At 42.4% G+C, this 16,718-nt stretch overlaps 2 protein-coding genes across 17 annotated transcripts in view; one reads left to right on the top strand and one right to left on the bottom strand.

Moving 5' to 3' along the window:
- ADTRP (androgen dependent TFPI regulating protein) overlaps positions 1–11,561 on the top strand; it is a 30,942-nt gene extending 19,381 nt beyond the window's left edge. For both annotated transcript variants that reach the window (XM_013194355.3, XM_048075613.2), the window contains 3 exons: positions 841–956; positions 5,216–5,367; positions 11,425–11,561. In XM_013194355.3, the coding sequence (XP_013049809.2) occupies positions 841–956; positions 5,216–5,367; positions 11,425–11,468 (312 nt within the window). In that variant the 3' untranslated portion in view covers positions 11,469–11,561. The remainder of the gene's footprint in view (positions 1–840; positions 957–5,215; positions 5,368–11,424) is intronic.
- The window catches only part of LOC106044363 (transmembrane protein 170B), a 101,586-nt gene that overhangs the window by 6,594 nt on the left and 78,274 nt on the right, over positions 1–16,718 (bottom strand). For 6 of the 15 annotated variants that reach the window (XR_010829390.1, XR_010829386.1, XR_010829383.1 and 3 more), the window contains 4 exons: positions 13,015–13,307; positions 7,947–11,840; positions 7,593–7,696; positions 2,524–2,609 (listed from right to left, as the gene is read on the bottom strand). The gene's annotated coding sequence lies outside the window, so the exon portion shown is untranslated. The other 9 variants (XM_066992313.1, XM_066992314.1, XM_066992315.1 and 6 more) reach the window with 6 other exon arrangements.

The raw sequence follows: 16,718 nt of genomic DNA on the forward strand, positions 1-16,718 counted from the left end.
CCACTTTGCTCATTTGACATCCAAGCCCATAAGGAGTTGTGCTGTGCCCCATCCTCTCCATGGGTGTACAGGTGAGGAGCATCCTCCTGGAGGCAGCTCCCCAGCCACAAAACATTCAGTGTTTCTGTCAAAAATCCTCCTTGCTCCAAGTTACCTTCATAAAGGGCCTTGACGCTGATGCTATTTAATACAATTCAAACTCTGACAAAAGAAAACAAAACAAAACAAAACAGGTCCTCCAGCAAGCTGACTCTTTACTGACTCTTGGTTAAGCTTCTTGAGGATCCTTAATCATCTTGAATTACAGCTAACTTAAGTTCTCTGTCCTTTATCACCACATTCTTCAGTTTACAAAGAGCAGAACAACACTATATTTGCAATAGAGTAAATGATAACATATAAAATACAGTAATGACCTAAAGAAAACATGAAGGCAATTCAGCAATTGCTTAATGAGTTCAAGAACAAGACTTCTGTCATCCTCAAACGCACATAACAATGGACTTCAACATTCTTTGTACTCTAATGGGAGTTACAAAAAGCTTTATTGCATTATTAAATGTAAAGGAAAGATCACCTATTACAAAATAACACAGATCTTTCTATGGGTGGACCTCATTACAATACCTTTTACAGCATACTAACAAGAAAATTTCAGTGCTCGTTACTGTAGGGGTACTTCTTTGCTATGAAAAATGAAGTAAGTGTATATGTATGCAATTACACTCAGTATTGTTAAACACCCCTTTGCCCACATGCTGGCTCTTGAGCTTTGTGAGCAGCAATGAATGAGCATGAGGCATCGTGACCAGTCTGTGACAGACTCTCTTTTCTCCTCAGCACACGGCAATATTGCCAGTTGCTCTCCTGGAAATCCTTGCCACACCACATCACTACCCAGCAAAGAAGAAGGGAGTGATCCTATTAGGATGTACTGCTTTTCTTTATATCATTTGGTAAGAATTACATACGTTAAAACATTTTCTTTGAGTAATCTGCTTTGAAAAAAACAAGGCCAAACTCTGTACTTAGACTAAGTTCCCTCTCACACATGGTAGACAATAGTCTGGTCTGTGGGTAAGTCATTTAAAAACAGGTGAGATCCATGAAAACTATTCCCAGACACAGGCAGAGCAGGTTTCTTCAAACTCAGTACAGGTCCTGAGACCACACTTTGTATCTCCTGCTCTTCTGGGGTCTCTTTAGAAAGGCAGCTAAACTGCTGTAAACTGCAGGGCACTTTGAGTTATTTCTGCTGGGCTGGAGTTCTCCTTTCATCTCTACCAGTAGCACCAAATTTACCCCTGCTTGTTGTCTTGCCTACTGCAAAACCACCAAATCTCAAAGGTCTGGGAGTCATGGGAGCAGAGGAGGAATAGCAGTCACTCAGTTTGGTATTTGGCAGGGACACGACTAGATTTAGAAACTTGAGTTAGAAAGTGATACTCAAAACCAGGTGCAAACTGACGGGTACCAAGGAGGCATCTGTCCCACTACCACCTCCCACTCCATCAGTGGAAAAATCTTATGTTCCCAGTGACATGAACCAACTTATCTCCAACCTGTTAAACTACATCTAACAGGGCCTCTGCTCTGTCCATAGCCCTCCATCCACCTCCTTTATGTGTCATACAGCCCTGGAGCTAGGCTTGCATCCATTCCTGCTCATAGCATCCATGCCCTAGTGCCGGGGTCCAGAAGAATGGCCCATCCCATCTAACTACAGGAAGCTGCCAATGTTTCCAACGACTTGGAGACTCAGCTCTGGAGTGGATCTGTGTAGTTTCAGGGTATGCTGTGCTATCAGACAGTTTCCAGAGCTTAGGAAGCACCTGGGGCCTAGGGTGAAGGACACAGAATAACTGGTCAGTAGAGAAGGGATTTCTCCTCACACAAATCTTTCTGAGAAGCAGCTGGAACTATGTGGGGATCCAACCTTCCCATTTCTGCCCATCATTTAGCTAGAAAGCATCTTCATTGCACTGAATGACAAACTGGAACAGACAATAAGCGTCACAGATGAAACACTCTTGCAATTTAAAACCTGTGAGAGTAGCTTTGGAAGCAATGGACTTTAGCACTACATTATGTAACCAAGTTTGGAGCCATTTATCCTAATCCAGGCCACAGCCTAATACGATAACAATTGTCAGAGACACGTGTTGTCCCCCTAGGTTCTTTTCAGTCAATCCTGCCAGACATCTCGGTGTAAGCTTGAATTATCCACAGGACTACCAACCTTCCTGGCTCCCCAGTGAAAGTCCTGCCTTGGCCTTGCGGGTCACACATGGATGCAAAAGCAAATTGCTAGCATGCCATGCTCACAAGACAATCCCCTCCTGCCCCAGATTTCCAGCCAGGAAAAGTTAGTGGTGCAGGCAAGCACAGGTGGAACCCATACGATCAGATGTTGATCATCCTCCACATTTGAGTCATCGCAGTATCTTTGAATTGATGTTGCATGGTGCTGCAGGCGTCCTGGGTTCCTTATAGTGCTTGTCCCGTGTCCCAGGACCCCAGTACCTGGATAAAAGCTCCTTAGGATTTCAGTGCTGTTGCTTTCTCTCCTCCTGAGGTATTGAAGAATCTCCCATCTGCCTTCCTTTTCCCTGCAACCAGAGACAAAAGATTTCCACTAATAGAAAAGGTTTTCAGTCTGCACACCAAAATCTTAACACGTGTAGAAATTTTATTCTTGGTCTTGCAACCTGCTGAATAAATAGCCCCATGTGGGTGCCTTATGCTTCACAAGCAATGCAGAGTCCTCTCTAAAAGCCTCATCTTGAGCTGTCACCGTTGTCATCACACTGTCTCCTCCCTGCTATCGGTGGGCTGAGAACTGCCAGTTCCCTGCCAGGCAGTGGGAAATCATGCAGTAGTTGACTCCTTGCACCAGGTGCCTACCTCTGAGCGAGAACTCATATGTGGCCAATATGTTTTCTTCTCCTTTTTAGATCTTCCCATTTAATAATTCCTCAGGGATTTTTTTTTCTTCCCTCCAGCAAAGGTGGAGCTCCCATTAGCATATCACCTTCCCTTGGTATCTATATGCTGTCCCTCAGTCCTACAACACTTTAATAACTTTGGTTATACCCAGGCTGTTATTTCAATCTATTTTCTCCATAATTCTGGACATTGTATAATAACTTATTGCTGTAAAATCTTGGTAAAAAATAGAAATGTGGAGAAACAAAATGTTCAGAATAATAAGCCTCTGAATCCTAATTGTATGTTTAATAGGTGATTACCCACAAGGAAAAGCAATATGCATTTGCAAGTTGTGGGGTGCATTTTATGAAATCCTTAGCAAAACAAACAAACAAACAAACAAACAAAAACTGTCAATCATTCTGTGGTCAAAATAAGTAAACTCAAGAATCTGAAGATATGTCCCAATATAAAATCATGGCTACACGCAGCTTCCAGCAGATCAGAAAGCTGAAAGTGCTTTAGTGCTTCTGAACAGTCAAGTGATTTTTTTAAGTTCAAATTTACCAGTTGAGGTTCTTCCTATCAGGCACTCCAGCTGTCCAGACTAGACCAAGATAATCTAGTTCCTCATTATACAAAGACATTTGTCACTCTCTGGTTTACTGTGAGAGACACATTAAGAAAATAGCAACCCCACAAGGTGAAGAACACTTGCTGATATCTGCACCTGGTCTTTGGTATTTCTGCTCAGCTTCCTCCTGGCCTTTGCACAGGCTTTTTTCTTTTTATTATTGTTTTGCAGCCCTATTTTTTTGGTGAGAGAACCTCTCTTGAATCAGGAAAATTAGTCTCTACACCTCACATTTTCATGCTCAGCCCACACAGCTCTGCCACTAATCCCCTCCAACTCTCCAATCTACCCCTTAGCTGGGGATTAACATCTCTCTCTTCAGAGCCAAGGTAAAACCCAGCCACTTTTATGCCCTACCCCTTCCTTCTTTACTGGCAGAAATGAGAAGCTATCCTTTCAGCTGTGTGGTTTTTTATTTTTATTTATTTATTTTTTTTCCTTAGCACTCCCCAGTGTCTCATTTTGGTGAAACGTTTTCACTCTGGTGGGTCAGCCAGTTGGACACTTCACTTTGAGGCATAACACTCCTGGCAAGGTGGCAGGCAGGGTGTCTTCAGAGAGAGTGGCGTTGTATTCCCATCCCAGGCACACAATGGGGGTGGCAAGTAAGTCAAACTCCACTGGTGTGTTTTCCAATCAAGAATTAAACCTTTTAGGACTTTTTTGACCCAAAAGATCTTTTTAAGAAAGTGTTGCCCTATACTAGAAACACAGCCTTGTAGCGATCACTGGAAACCAGCCATATTTTTAATATTCTTTATGTACTCAACACAAATATATATAATTTAATCTACAGAAATAGAATTTTCTATGGTTTATATTTAGACACCATTTTTATGTTCTTAAATTGAGACACTTGCCACCAGCCACTCTTAAAAGGTGTAAATAATGAAATTAATGTCAGTGAACTGGCAGCTACTAAAAGACTCCTTTGGAGAGAAGAAATAGGCACAAAGAAAGGGCCTAAGTAGAAGAAAAGAAGCCCTATAAAGCAAACATATTCATCCTCATCCTCTTCTTTCTTTCCATCTTCCAAATGACACCTTGTAAATGGCTCTGGAACAAAAGAGCAAAGCAGGTACATCTCTTTCCCACCCACTTGTTTGTCCTCTCCTAATTTTGGATCAAGAGAAAAGAGAATTATTCTTGCCCTGTTGACTCCTTCGCCATTTCTTCCCACTTCTCCAAAGAGTGTTCAACAGCAGCAGGATAGAGACAGTGAGAAAACACACTTTTGTCACCATAGACCCTCAAGATCTCGATTGGGACTGACAAGCTGCAGTAACTGAAGAGGAAGCACATATATGAGAGCTTATTTGAATAAGCCTCGCTTAGCATAGAGAAATGCACACCTGTATTTCCGAGTATTTTACTATTTTACTGTTATTTTACTGCTGTAACAGCCAATGCCACCAGGGTTATGGCAGAGCATTGTGTGCATTTCAAGCTGCACTGAAACCCATCTAATTTAGCAGCAATTCAAGTGTGCTTCACAGCAAATAGCCCAAATGCCGAGGAGATGTATCAACAGCTGAACTAATTTTCTCTGCATTAAGATTGTTTTGATAACTCAGCCCTTTAGCAGTTAGAAATCAACAAGTGGTTCTTCTAACCGAATGGTCCTAACCAAAGGTCATTTCTCTCATTGTTTAGGGTCCTGTGGATCTATTTTGTAACGGGAGAGTGGGTATACCCTCTCTTTGCTTCCTTCAGCCCAGCTGGGCTAGGAGCCTTTTTCATCAGTAACCTTGCCATCATCGTCTGTTTCTACAACTTTGGAGAATTTCTCAACCGTATGATATGGGGTCAGTCCAAATTTTGTTTTTCACATCTATATGTATGAAAAAGAAAAAAAAAATTATCTACAATGAATTCCTGTGATTACTGGGGCAGGTGGGGAGAAGAGGAGGAGGACCCATGCACGCTGGGGATGGAGGTGGCATCTGGGTGATTGAGATTGCCTGGTTCTGAGTAGTAACTAACAAACAAAACTAACCAGAGAAAGATTCCCAACCCTACTAAACAAACGCGTGAGCCACTTTTCTCTAATATGGCTTGAGAAGCACCTCACAGCAGCATAATCACTGGATTTTGAATTTGTTCCCAAACAATGGTCCAGAGAAGCAAAACACCGCTGGCTAAAACTCTTACACCTGCATCACATGGTGTTTTTCAGAAAACTAACATGTGATGTTAGATGGGAATGGTTTACTAACAATTTATAGGAAGGCATTAGCCTATCCAAGTGAAAGCACTGCAGTGGCTCTGTGGGTAAAGCAGCACTTTGGAAAGTTTTAACAGACTGTTGAGAACATCTCCCTTTGGCTTCAGTAGTGGTACAATCAGTAATGAATTAAAGAAAATGAGTCAGGCTATTTGGACAAGTGGGCAGTCAGAAAAAATAGGTAGTTTAGAAGGATGACAGTTGGAAGAGGAAAGAGAACTGATGAAGTGTGGGACTTTATTGTTATTATTATTTTCCCTTCTGGTTGCCTCTCTTCTTTTTCATGCAAGATTAAGTTTTTGAGGATGAAAGTGTTTCTGTCAGGAAAACGTGTGTATTTTATTTAGGACAAATGTGTGAACATTTGCAATTTCTTAAACTAGATTTCTGATGAAAGAAAAAGCCCTGCAGAAACACCTCTGAAAGTAAACAAGACAACCTCTCTCTGTTCTCAGGGAACATCTGATGCCTGATCCATTTTGTGAAGTCTCACATGCCTGTCAAGCCAAAGTAGAGTGTCTGTTGCTAGTCTCTCACTATCCATACTCAGCTACCTAAAAGCAGCAGATTGACTTTCAAATGTGCTGAATAACTTCAGTGGTTCATACCTTTGCAAATAAGACACTCGGTCTACATGCCCATGTTTGGAAATTTTGGCCAAATTCTGTTCTTGCGTAAATATGATATGTGATGAAGAATGCTGGTAACTGAAAACAGATCTGCAAGCATTCTGCACTAGCTCTGATTTAAGAGGCATCACATAAATAACAACTACTACTACCAGTAATTTTTACCCTTTCTATTTAATCAAAAACTAAGCCACCACCACAGTGTAGGTCTTATATGAGATATCAGGACTCACATCATTTAAGTATCAGATTTTCTTCATCAGTGAGTAAGTATTAGTAATTTCAAGTCTCGAGCATGCCTGGTACAACCGTTGAAGATAATAAAAATAAAAATAATTTGATTCCTAAGGTGTTAATTGACTGGGCTAAAAGTTGTGCCAAGCAGAGATCAAATCAATTGTAAAAAAATAGATGCATTTTGAGCAATTGAGTAGGTAAATATATTCATGTAAGAAAGATGATAATTCAAGAGATTTCTAGGAAACTGGAGCAAACACACAACTTTCTTTTCTGTGCACACAGAAAGGCTGAAAAGCACTCCCAGTTGTGATAGTATTAGTGTAACGTCAGAGAATATATATGAGCAGAGCATACATGATATCCTCTGTCGATGTCTGATGTGCTCTCACAACCCAAGGAGGCCCTCTGTGTGTGGTGGGTCTGTCTCTCCATGCATACTTGTATTTTTCTCGTTGCTTTAAATGCATCCTCAGCTCTTTACCTCCAGGATCGATGGCATTCCCTAGGTTTGCTGTACACCAATACAGAAAGCGGCAAGCTGCACCCCAATATCTGGCCACTCCATGGTATCTGAGCCTGCAGTTTGATAACTTGGGAGCTTTGGGAGCAATAACATCTCAATGAGTTCCTGCCCACCACTCCCCACTCTTTCCTATTCCACCATAAATGCCTGTTTCTTGCAGGTAGGGGTTGTTTTTAACTCAGATCATTTTCCTGATCCATTTTCCAGCTGTGTCCACCCAGGAGAAAAGCAGCACTTCCTTAAGCTGGTATTGATAACAAGATCCCAATAGTGTTGAAACACAGCCAGAGGGAAGCCATTCCAAATGACAGTGTGCCAAAGTCTTAATATATATATGACTGAGACAAATCTTCTGCTCAGCATTGCCAGAGTAAAAACAGCTGCAAATAGAATGAAGATGCAATTCCAACATACCTTTCTTCTTGCAGCAAAAATGCCTCCATACACTTTTTTTCATTCTACTCATTCCCACCTCAACTTCCCATCCCAGTGGGAAAGATAATACAGTTAAAATAACCCTGTGGAAAAAACACACACATGAGAAAAAAATATATATATATATGTGGTGGGAAAGGACAAAGCTCATCTGGGCTGTTGTGACCACCCTTTGCCCCAAAGGGAAAGGCTCGGGGCAGCTACTTCTTTTTCTTTCCTTCCCACTTAAGGGAATAAAACTGGCTGAGATTGTGCCCACAGCAACTGAGATAAGCTGTGTTTATTCGAGGAGGCAAGAAGCGATTAATAAATAGCTCTGCAAGAGCATCAAACCTGATTTCCTGGTGGACTTGTATTCTGTGGAGGATAGTAGGCTGCAAATGGAGCTTGTCCCACAGTGCTGTGCTCTGTAAGGACTCTCCTCCATGTTCCTTTGTAGCCTCAGGCCACTACCACTTCTGCTGAAACAAAGAGCACCAGCTACAAATGGTTTTTTTTTTTTTTTTTTTTTCACCCATAAAGGTATATTTAGCTCCAAATTATTGCAGAGTCCATGGATGGCAGCTTCCAGCTTTGAGCAAGGAATTTTTAAAGCTATGTCCTGTGCACCACCAAAAAGATGCAGTATCATTTCTGAAAGCAGAAAATCCAGTTTAATAACATAACCTTGTTTTTCCTTTTCAGAACAGCCAAAAGATGCCAGACCCTATATTTGTTTTATTATTTATAGGCTAACTGTTTCATATAGTATTAGAGGTTTTAAAAATGTATTATTTCTCATTCGCCTTTCCCTCCACTTGCACAGTTGGATTCGTGGTAACTAAGGCAACCCAGCTGCACAGGCTGAGAGGCACAGAAAATAGTACCATGTAATGACTTTTTGTTTGTTTGTTTGTTTTAAATCCCAGAGTTTCTAGAGTACTAGACAATGTTGAGCAATACACAAATTCCAAAGAGGTTAATTGGAAACAATGGGCTGATTCTTTCGCTGCCATAAATTTACCTCAGCCAAGAATTTGGCTGCAGGGCCTGAGTACCAAAGATGTACCGTGTGATAGCTTCTCTTGTTCCCCACGGGTAGAAAACTTCACACAGGCAACTGATCTCACATTACTTTGACCAGCAAAGCTGTAACCCTCAAAAGCAAGGCAAAGCAAAGCAAAGCAGTTTTACCTCAGGTTTTGCTCCTGGTGACACAAACAGATCCACGGGAGACATTCAGATCAAAGTTCTCCAAATCAGACAGAGCAAAATTTCATATGAGGTTTCTTCTCTGGCACCAGTGTTTGAAGCTGCAGGGGATTAATTTGCCTTTTGTCTAGCAGACCTGATAAAATATTCAGCAGCTGCTTCATTTCAATATTTTGAAATGCAGGGTAATGTGAGCAATAGGTGAGCAACTAGCAACAGCTTCCCACTCTGCAAGTAATTTAAATGCCTGCTGAGGGACACCATGCAAATCACTTGCAAGGTTTTACACCCACAAGGTCTCTGCCAGATCCAGAGAAAATGTTCATCCCCAAGGACGTCTTCCCAAATTGTCCTTTGGGTGAGAACCCCAGGGCAGAAGGGAAGGCTGGCTGTCAGATCAGGGGCAGCAGCTCCAGCAGTCCCAGCAGCCAACCCCAACCCTTGGGGATCACTTTTCTCTGCAAGGGAAAGCTTTGGGCAGCAGCTGGCTGAGAAACACCAAGGACAGGGCAAAGCTAGTACTAAAAATATTTCTAAAGTAGGGGAGGCAATCTGGTGTATTGCAGTGGATAAGGCAGTACAACGAGGTTTGCATGTGCAGCAAGAACAGTTGCTCTCAGGAAAAAGAGGAAACCTAAAGTGTTAATAAGTGTTTACCTAAATGTAAAACATTTCTCATGCTCAGGGCATGGATGGATGTGCTCTTCCAGATCTTCTAGGAGCTCTTGAATGTCTTGGAAAGACTAAGCTGAAATGTATTCACTCAAGGCTGAACTGAAGTTAGAGGACAATCTTTTCTTGAACATATTTTCCCTCTTCTTTTTGAAGTACTTTTGTGTGAAATGCATTTTACAGAACCACATAATGTGTTTTACCAGCTGGTTGTTTTCCCTGGGTTTTATTTTTGTACTTTTGTGCTTGTGAAACCAAGCTCCCTTAACACTAAGTGGCCAGCTATTGGGAAACCCAACCTGTACAATGGCAGATGGGTCCGTGCAAAATAAAGTAATCATAATACGATCAAATTCTTGATGCTCTCATTTTCCCAGCAGCTACTGAGTTGAGCTTGCAGAAACCCAAGTGGCAATGAGGGGATGCAAAGGGTAGCTGCGTGGGGTAAGAAGTTATTCTACTGGTGTGTTAGCACAGGCTTAAGAACAGCAGGTTTTGTATGAACATTAAAAAGCTCGTGTTCCGCAGGTAATTATCAATTTAGACACAGAATCCACCCTTCATTATTACAGTCCTCTTACTTCTTTAGAGTCCAGCATGGATTTTTTAAACAGAGCTTCCTTAATGGAATACGTCTTTATTTGTTATATCTTGCCTTTAAAAACAGAGTATAACAGTCCAGGGTGTATTCATTTCTTTCATCAAACTAATAATGTTTTTGTCTACACTATCACTATATTGCCAGTGACGAATGGAATTCAAGTTTAAGAGGATTTAACAGCCCAGAGTTTGCAAACCACATACAAATACTTACTTTTGCCTCATCCATTCATCCTTGTTGTGCCACAATCTTGTGATGGCATATTTATATCCTTCATATTTGTCACTCCCCTGGGCTGCAGATTACCCCCCTGGCACAGGAGTCCAGCTATTTAAAGGAAACCTGCACCATCTGTTGCATGCCCTAGCTATGCTGACAAGTTTATCTGATGATCCACTGGAGGGAGGGGGACACATTGGCGGAAGCTGTGGCTACCCATGGCTTACATTTTCATCAGTAGGGGCCCGACATTAACAGGTGCTTGCTAATACACTGTCTCTGACCCAATAGGCTACTCTTGTGTGTTGCTCCCCCCCCCATCTTTCAGCATAAAATACAGGTCAGCATAAAATACAGGATCATTTAGGAGGGAAGAAATGCTGGGACTTTGTTACGTATCAGCTCAATTGCCATATGCAATGCAGGCTGGAGATAAATAAAATACAGCATTTACTGTGCTTCAGAGTCTCTGAGCTCTACAGACAAGGAAAGCACCTTTGAAAGAGGGTTCCCTGTGAGTAAATGGTCATCAACAGGGAAGAAGAAAGGCTGAAACAGTTTCAGATGATATGGGTTCCCAAACATACTGGGTTATTTTCCACGCTTGGTGCCCCATGGCAGCACATCTGATCTCTGACTCAGAAAGCCGTGGCTGTCAGTAAGTCCTGTGCCATCCTGGCCAGCTATGTGAGCTCCAGACATACTAGCTGCAGGGTTTAGTATCTGCTGCATTTTCAGACGAGCTTTCTTTCTTTTCATGTATTCTTGCACCAAACTAGGTTTGCTTGGTGGCAGATACTTTTTCTGCTAGCAAAGCACCATTATTCTCAATGGATGTGGTCTGTGGTAGATTGCAAGTCATTCCTCCAGAAACTGAGTAATCCTTCACTTGTCAGGGATATCCCAGGCTCATTTGACTTTTGCAGCACTTTAGGCACTAGCAGCTGGTCCAGCCTGCCTTTCTCCTAATCTCAGGCAGGTTCAGTTCCCCAGGGCTGCTGACAGGCTGGGGACAGGTTCGCATCCTCTGCCCAGCAGCATGTTTGATCTATAAAAGGACTCCGTATTGTGCGTTTTTTTTTTTTTTTTTTTTTTTTTAACAGTCTGTTCTCCTCTGCCTCGGAACAGGAGATTCAATAGTAATACTGGACTACAAGCAGAAAGGCAAGTGAATGCTCCTTTTCAAGCCAATCTCTCCATGAATGCTGAAGCCATGAAGTAGAGGAAAATAAATGCAGCTGTGATAAATCCTTTCTCTAATGCACTGCAGCTTCTGGTGAAGCCATTTTGTCATCAGATGTATGGAAAATTGGTGGAAAATATGAAATGTTTGCCTCTTACATGATAAATCCACAACCGCTATGAATCAGAAAATGGTGTTAATCTGTTTACACACATTTCACGTCTCTTGCACAACATACATGAGGATGTGTCCATGGTTAAAACTTGTCACTGGTAAACAAACTCCCTCACAAGCTTGGCACCGCTCTGTGAGGGACCTGTAAGTGCTAGCCAGATCTTGTTTGGATTGCCCTTAATCAGGTCTGAAAAAAAATAAGAGGAGGGATAATTTTAACACTGCTGTGACTTCCAGGCTAGATAGATAACAAATTGTGCTAATAAGGACTGCAATTTGGAATGTCTGCTCAGAAAGTTCACCATGAAGCCAAATTCTTCTAATGAGAAACATTCTGGAATACTAATGTGCATAATATCTCCCCTCCATTTCAGTAGGAAATCTGAATGCAACACTTTTTTCAGTTAATTTTGCAGCAAAAGTAACATAATTATACCGACTGTATGATTGCTTTGACAGAAAGCATGTTAATTTAAAGCACTGTTTAACATAAAGCTGCCTGCCATATAATTACACTCCATTCACATGTTTACTAATCTTGTTCAATATAGTTGATTTCTGTTATTAGCCCCAACATCTTGTTAACATCTAAAACACTGGAGATGTACTTTGTAAACTCCAATAAACAGGCAAAACTGACAGTAGTGGAAGCGTTCTTTAATGTTCAAAGTGAAAAAGAATGATCTCTTTTTATATTTAAGATTAGCATTGCATTTAAATGAGGATTTGAAACTAGTTGCAGTACTTTCGTGTCTAAACTCTATCTTCATTGCCAAAACCCATAGCTTAGAGCTACTGTGTATTCAGTTCACTGGGGTGTTATTTTCATCTTTTTAATGCTGCTGTAGCTTAGCAAAAATGAAACACATTTTAAGCTGCCTGTGAGCAATAAAAAAAATTGTGTGTACATAAGATTGTTCTCCTCACCTGTTTAAGCACCTGATAAAGTTCTAGTCTGTACTTGACACACTAGGACTAACCTGCAAAGTAAGTTAACTGTGAGACATACACATTCAGCAGTTCTCATTTTATTTAGGTAACTCACTCCAGCTAACTTTGCAAGGGGAATACAGATAATTACACCCAGATTTTCTGTTGAAGTTGAAGGCGAGCATGGAAAGGATGCAGCTGAAAGATGCTGGTCAGAGGAAATATTTCAGAGAGGCAGACAGATGAAAACCATGAAATGAATTAGGGAAGAGGAGAAAGTTCAGGAGATTCCTTATATGGTCGTATTTTATTATGGTTATTATTTTTGCACTGATAGTCTAGTGCAAGCTTTTTAAATGTCAGAAGCTCAAAACAAAGCCCTGGTTTTGGTCCAGAAGCTCAAAACAAAGGGGCTGGTTCTTTCCCCGTACCTTCAGCCAGAGGAGTTGAAGGGCAGACCTGAGCTCTTTTTTGTGCTGTGATTAACTGTGGCATCTGAGGCTGAAGACTTTCTTGATGGACTGCAGAATAGTGAGGAGGACTGCTTCTTGCTTTGGAGAGGACTCATGGAAGGCTTTGCTCTGTTACGTTCTGCATGCTGCCGGAGAAGGGTTATGCTGGGTCTGAGTTATGTGCTTCTAGAAGGAGTTCAGGAATGCTCGTCTCCAAAACACAAGTGCTGGTATCTCAGGTTGCTTTGCTCCTTTCTCTTACACACATGAAACTATGCAAGGAAGAAAGCATATATTGTTGATCGCAAACAAATATTTACCCCATGATTTCAAAAAGGCTTTACTGATGTACGCCAAGTAAGGATCTGGCCTTTATAACATTTACACTAGATTTCTCTTCCAATCTCTTTCTCATTTTGTTTTGAGTAAGCATGCAAAGTCAGTCAGAACTGTTTATTTATAGCAGCAGATTTTCACGGCTGTATAAATTAGAAGTTATTACTGAATGAGATGCCTGCCCACTCACACAGTGCAGCTGTATAGGAATCCTTTCATGCTGCTCCACTGTACACAGTCTAGAACGGGAAGAAAATTACATGCTCCCAGCCAAATGAAAGGACTGCTGCTCAAACCCTTGGGCGAAAACACAGCAATTAATTTTTTCCTCAGTACAATGTGCAGTATGACAACCACAATTACCTAATACTCCTTAGACCTGCCACTTTTGTTTGGCAGAGAGAGAAAATGAAGGTTTAAATTCACCAGAGAGAAAAAAATCAAACAACAAAAACATACACACACAAAATATATAACATACTGCTGGACTTTCTTTTTATAAAATTGTTTCTTTGTCTGTTTTGTTTGTTTGTTAGGGTGGGACAGATAGAGGAAAACTGATTGTTGTATGTGACAGACCAGCTCCAGCAAATATGGACTAACCCCATACACTCACCCAGAGTTATTTTCAGCAGAAACATCTAGAAACCAATATCCACCATGTTGAGGAGCTTTCACTCTAGTGCACACCTTTGTAACAGTTTACTCCTGCAAAAAGCATAGACAAGTGCTAATTTATTCCCTCCCCAATTTCCCACACAGATTTCTTGGTCTGGGTCTCTGCCAGGGTTTAAGGTTCACAATCTGACCTCAAAAACATAACTTAGGGCTGTTCCAAGCCTTCAGTGGAAGTTGCTGAAGATTTACTTTGATGGATACGGGGCCAGGATCTGGCATGCAGGAAATATGCATTTATGTTGTACCAAAGCATCTAAAATAGTTGCCCAGTGAGGATAAAATTCAATTGGAGACCTTGCATTCACTTGGCAGAGCACATAATTAAATAATTTGTGCCACAAAATTAACCAACAACTCTCAGGGGTATTGGGAAGAGAAGGCTTTCAGTCAACCCTGAGAGCCAAACAAAGACCCATTTCCCAGGCAAGGTATTCGATAACCATCGGAATAAAGCGGTCATGTTCATATACGGATGGGATCGCAACCCTTTTTGTCAGCATCCATCCGCGCTGATTGTCTGCCCGCCCCAGAGGAAGCCCTTACCGGCTGCCCAGCCTACAGCTGCGCCTTGCCGAGCACCGGGAGCCACCTTTCTTCACCTGCCCCCTTCCCAGCAAAGGGGACCCTGACCCGTCACCCTCACTTCGTGTCGGCTGCCAACACCGGGACATTTTGGGGGGCATTTCCCGGCTCCCGAGAGCCTATGCGGGCGGAGGGGCAGGGGGTGCCCGGCCCCGCGGCTCTGAGGCGCCGCGGCGCCACCTTGTGGCCGGCCTGCGGTGCAGTCCCGGCGGGGCCGCGTCTCTGAAGGGCCAGCCGGGCCTCGGATGGGCTCCTCTAACGTCATCATATCGCCATAACGTCACGTACAGAGCCCGGCTGTTGCTGTGGGTCGTGACGTCATCGGGGGTGGGGCTGTTCACCGCTTCGACGTCACAAGCAGCGTCACATCTCCCTGCAGGAGGTGTCACCTGGATGCACCACACACACCATGTGTCTGTACACCTAAACTGTCCCCAGCCCTGCACAAAAAAAACACGTTTTGCCCCACTGTGCATCATCTCGCACACAGCAGCATGCTATTAAGTCAAAATCACAGGGATAACAAATACAAAGTGGGTCTTTTTAGTGAACACAAGCAACCAGGGAGGTGATCGTCCCCGTGCTCTGCTCTGGTGAGGCCGCATCTTGAGCGCTGAGTTTTGGGTCCCTCAGTATGGGAAGGACATGGAGGCCCTGGAACATGTCCAGAGAAGGGCTATGAAGCGGGTGAAGGGCCTGGAACACAAGTCTTGTGAGGAGTGGCTGAGGGAACTGGGGTTCTTTAGTCTGGAGAAGAGGAGGCTCGGGAAGAGACCATATTGCTCTCTGCAACTACCTGAAAGGAAGTTCTGGGGAGCTGGGGGTGAGCCTCTTCTCGCAGATAACTAGCGACAGGACAAGGGGGAATAGCCTCAAGTTGTTCCAGGGGAGGTTTAGGGTAGAAATTAGGAAACATTTCTCCTCAGAAAGAGTAGTCAGGCATTGGAACAGGTTGCCCAGGGAAGCAGTGGAGTCACCGTCCCTGGGGGTGTTCATGGAAAGGTGGGACATGGTGCTAACCCATGGTTAGTGGGTAACACGAGTAGTAGGGTGATGGTCAGACCAGATGATCATGAAGGTCTTTTCCAACCTTAATGATTCTATCATGTAACAACACCCAAGAGGAAAGAAACAACTAATAGAGGGCATTATTTTTATGCACAGTCTCAAATATATACAACAGATATTGCCAAATAATTTTGACCTCGAATTGCACATACCATAAAATGGATCTCAGCCTTGGGAGGAACAGCACCCAGGCTCTAACTGCAACATCACTAAAGCATCCTCCTTGTTGCAAGCTGCCAAACAATAGCTGTCGTTCCTGAAGTAGCTAGCCAAAAATAATATGATGTGCAACTGCGTTCCCACTGTTGTTCTTGCAAAAGTACTTATTTCCAGAGTTGACTGGGGATGGTGAACAACACAAATAAACCAAGGACGACCAGAACAACTTGAAAAGCATGTAGAAACAGTGGAACTAGGTGGAGTACAAATAACAAAAGTAGTTAGTAGGGGATGAAGGGGATGAAAGAGGATAGAAACATTTTCAGGAAGACTTTTGGTATAAAGTTAGTGAAGAGTTTTAAGTTAAGCAGCTGCTTTTATGTTATTGCATAGGTGAAAGCAGAACACAAGTATTTAGGTGCTCTGCTAGTGTGCAGATTTGTGAGAATTGTGTATTAATCTTGAGCATGGTAGTTACACACTTGCACCTTAAATGTTGCTTTTACATGGCTCTGATTTTAAAGAGAAAAGGAATTGCAAAGAGAAGAAAATATACAGAAAGCTGAGGTACTTTTCTCCTTTAGCTTTTCTCTCCCATTCTTCAACTTTTACTATGACTTTGCCAGTGTTGGTTCTCAAGACACAAATTTGAATGACTGTGAGGAACTATAAAAAGGCTACCAGGCCTGGCTAGGGAAAAGTTACTTGAAGGCAAAATATCTGGACATCACTGGCATCACAGACATGTAGCTATATACACATAGCCTCTGGCTTGTAAGAGGTCCATATTGAATTCAAAACTTCACAGAAAAGCATACAGGAAAAGAAAAAAAAAGTGAGGGGTGGGGGTGGAAGGGGTG

The sequence above is a fragment of the Anser cygnoides genome, chromosome 2 (assembly GCF_040182565.1).
Source record: "Anser cygnoides isolate HZ-2024a breed goose chromosome 2, Taihu_goose_T2T_genome, whole genome shotgun sequence".
Lineage (NCBI taxonomy): Eukaryota > Metazoa > Chordata > Aves > Anseriformes > Anatidae > Anser > Anser cygnoides.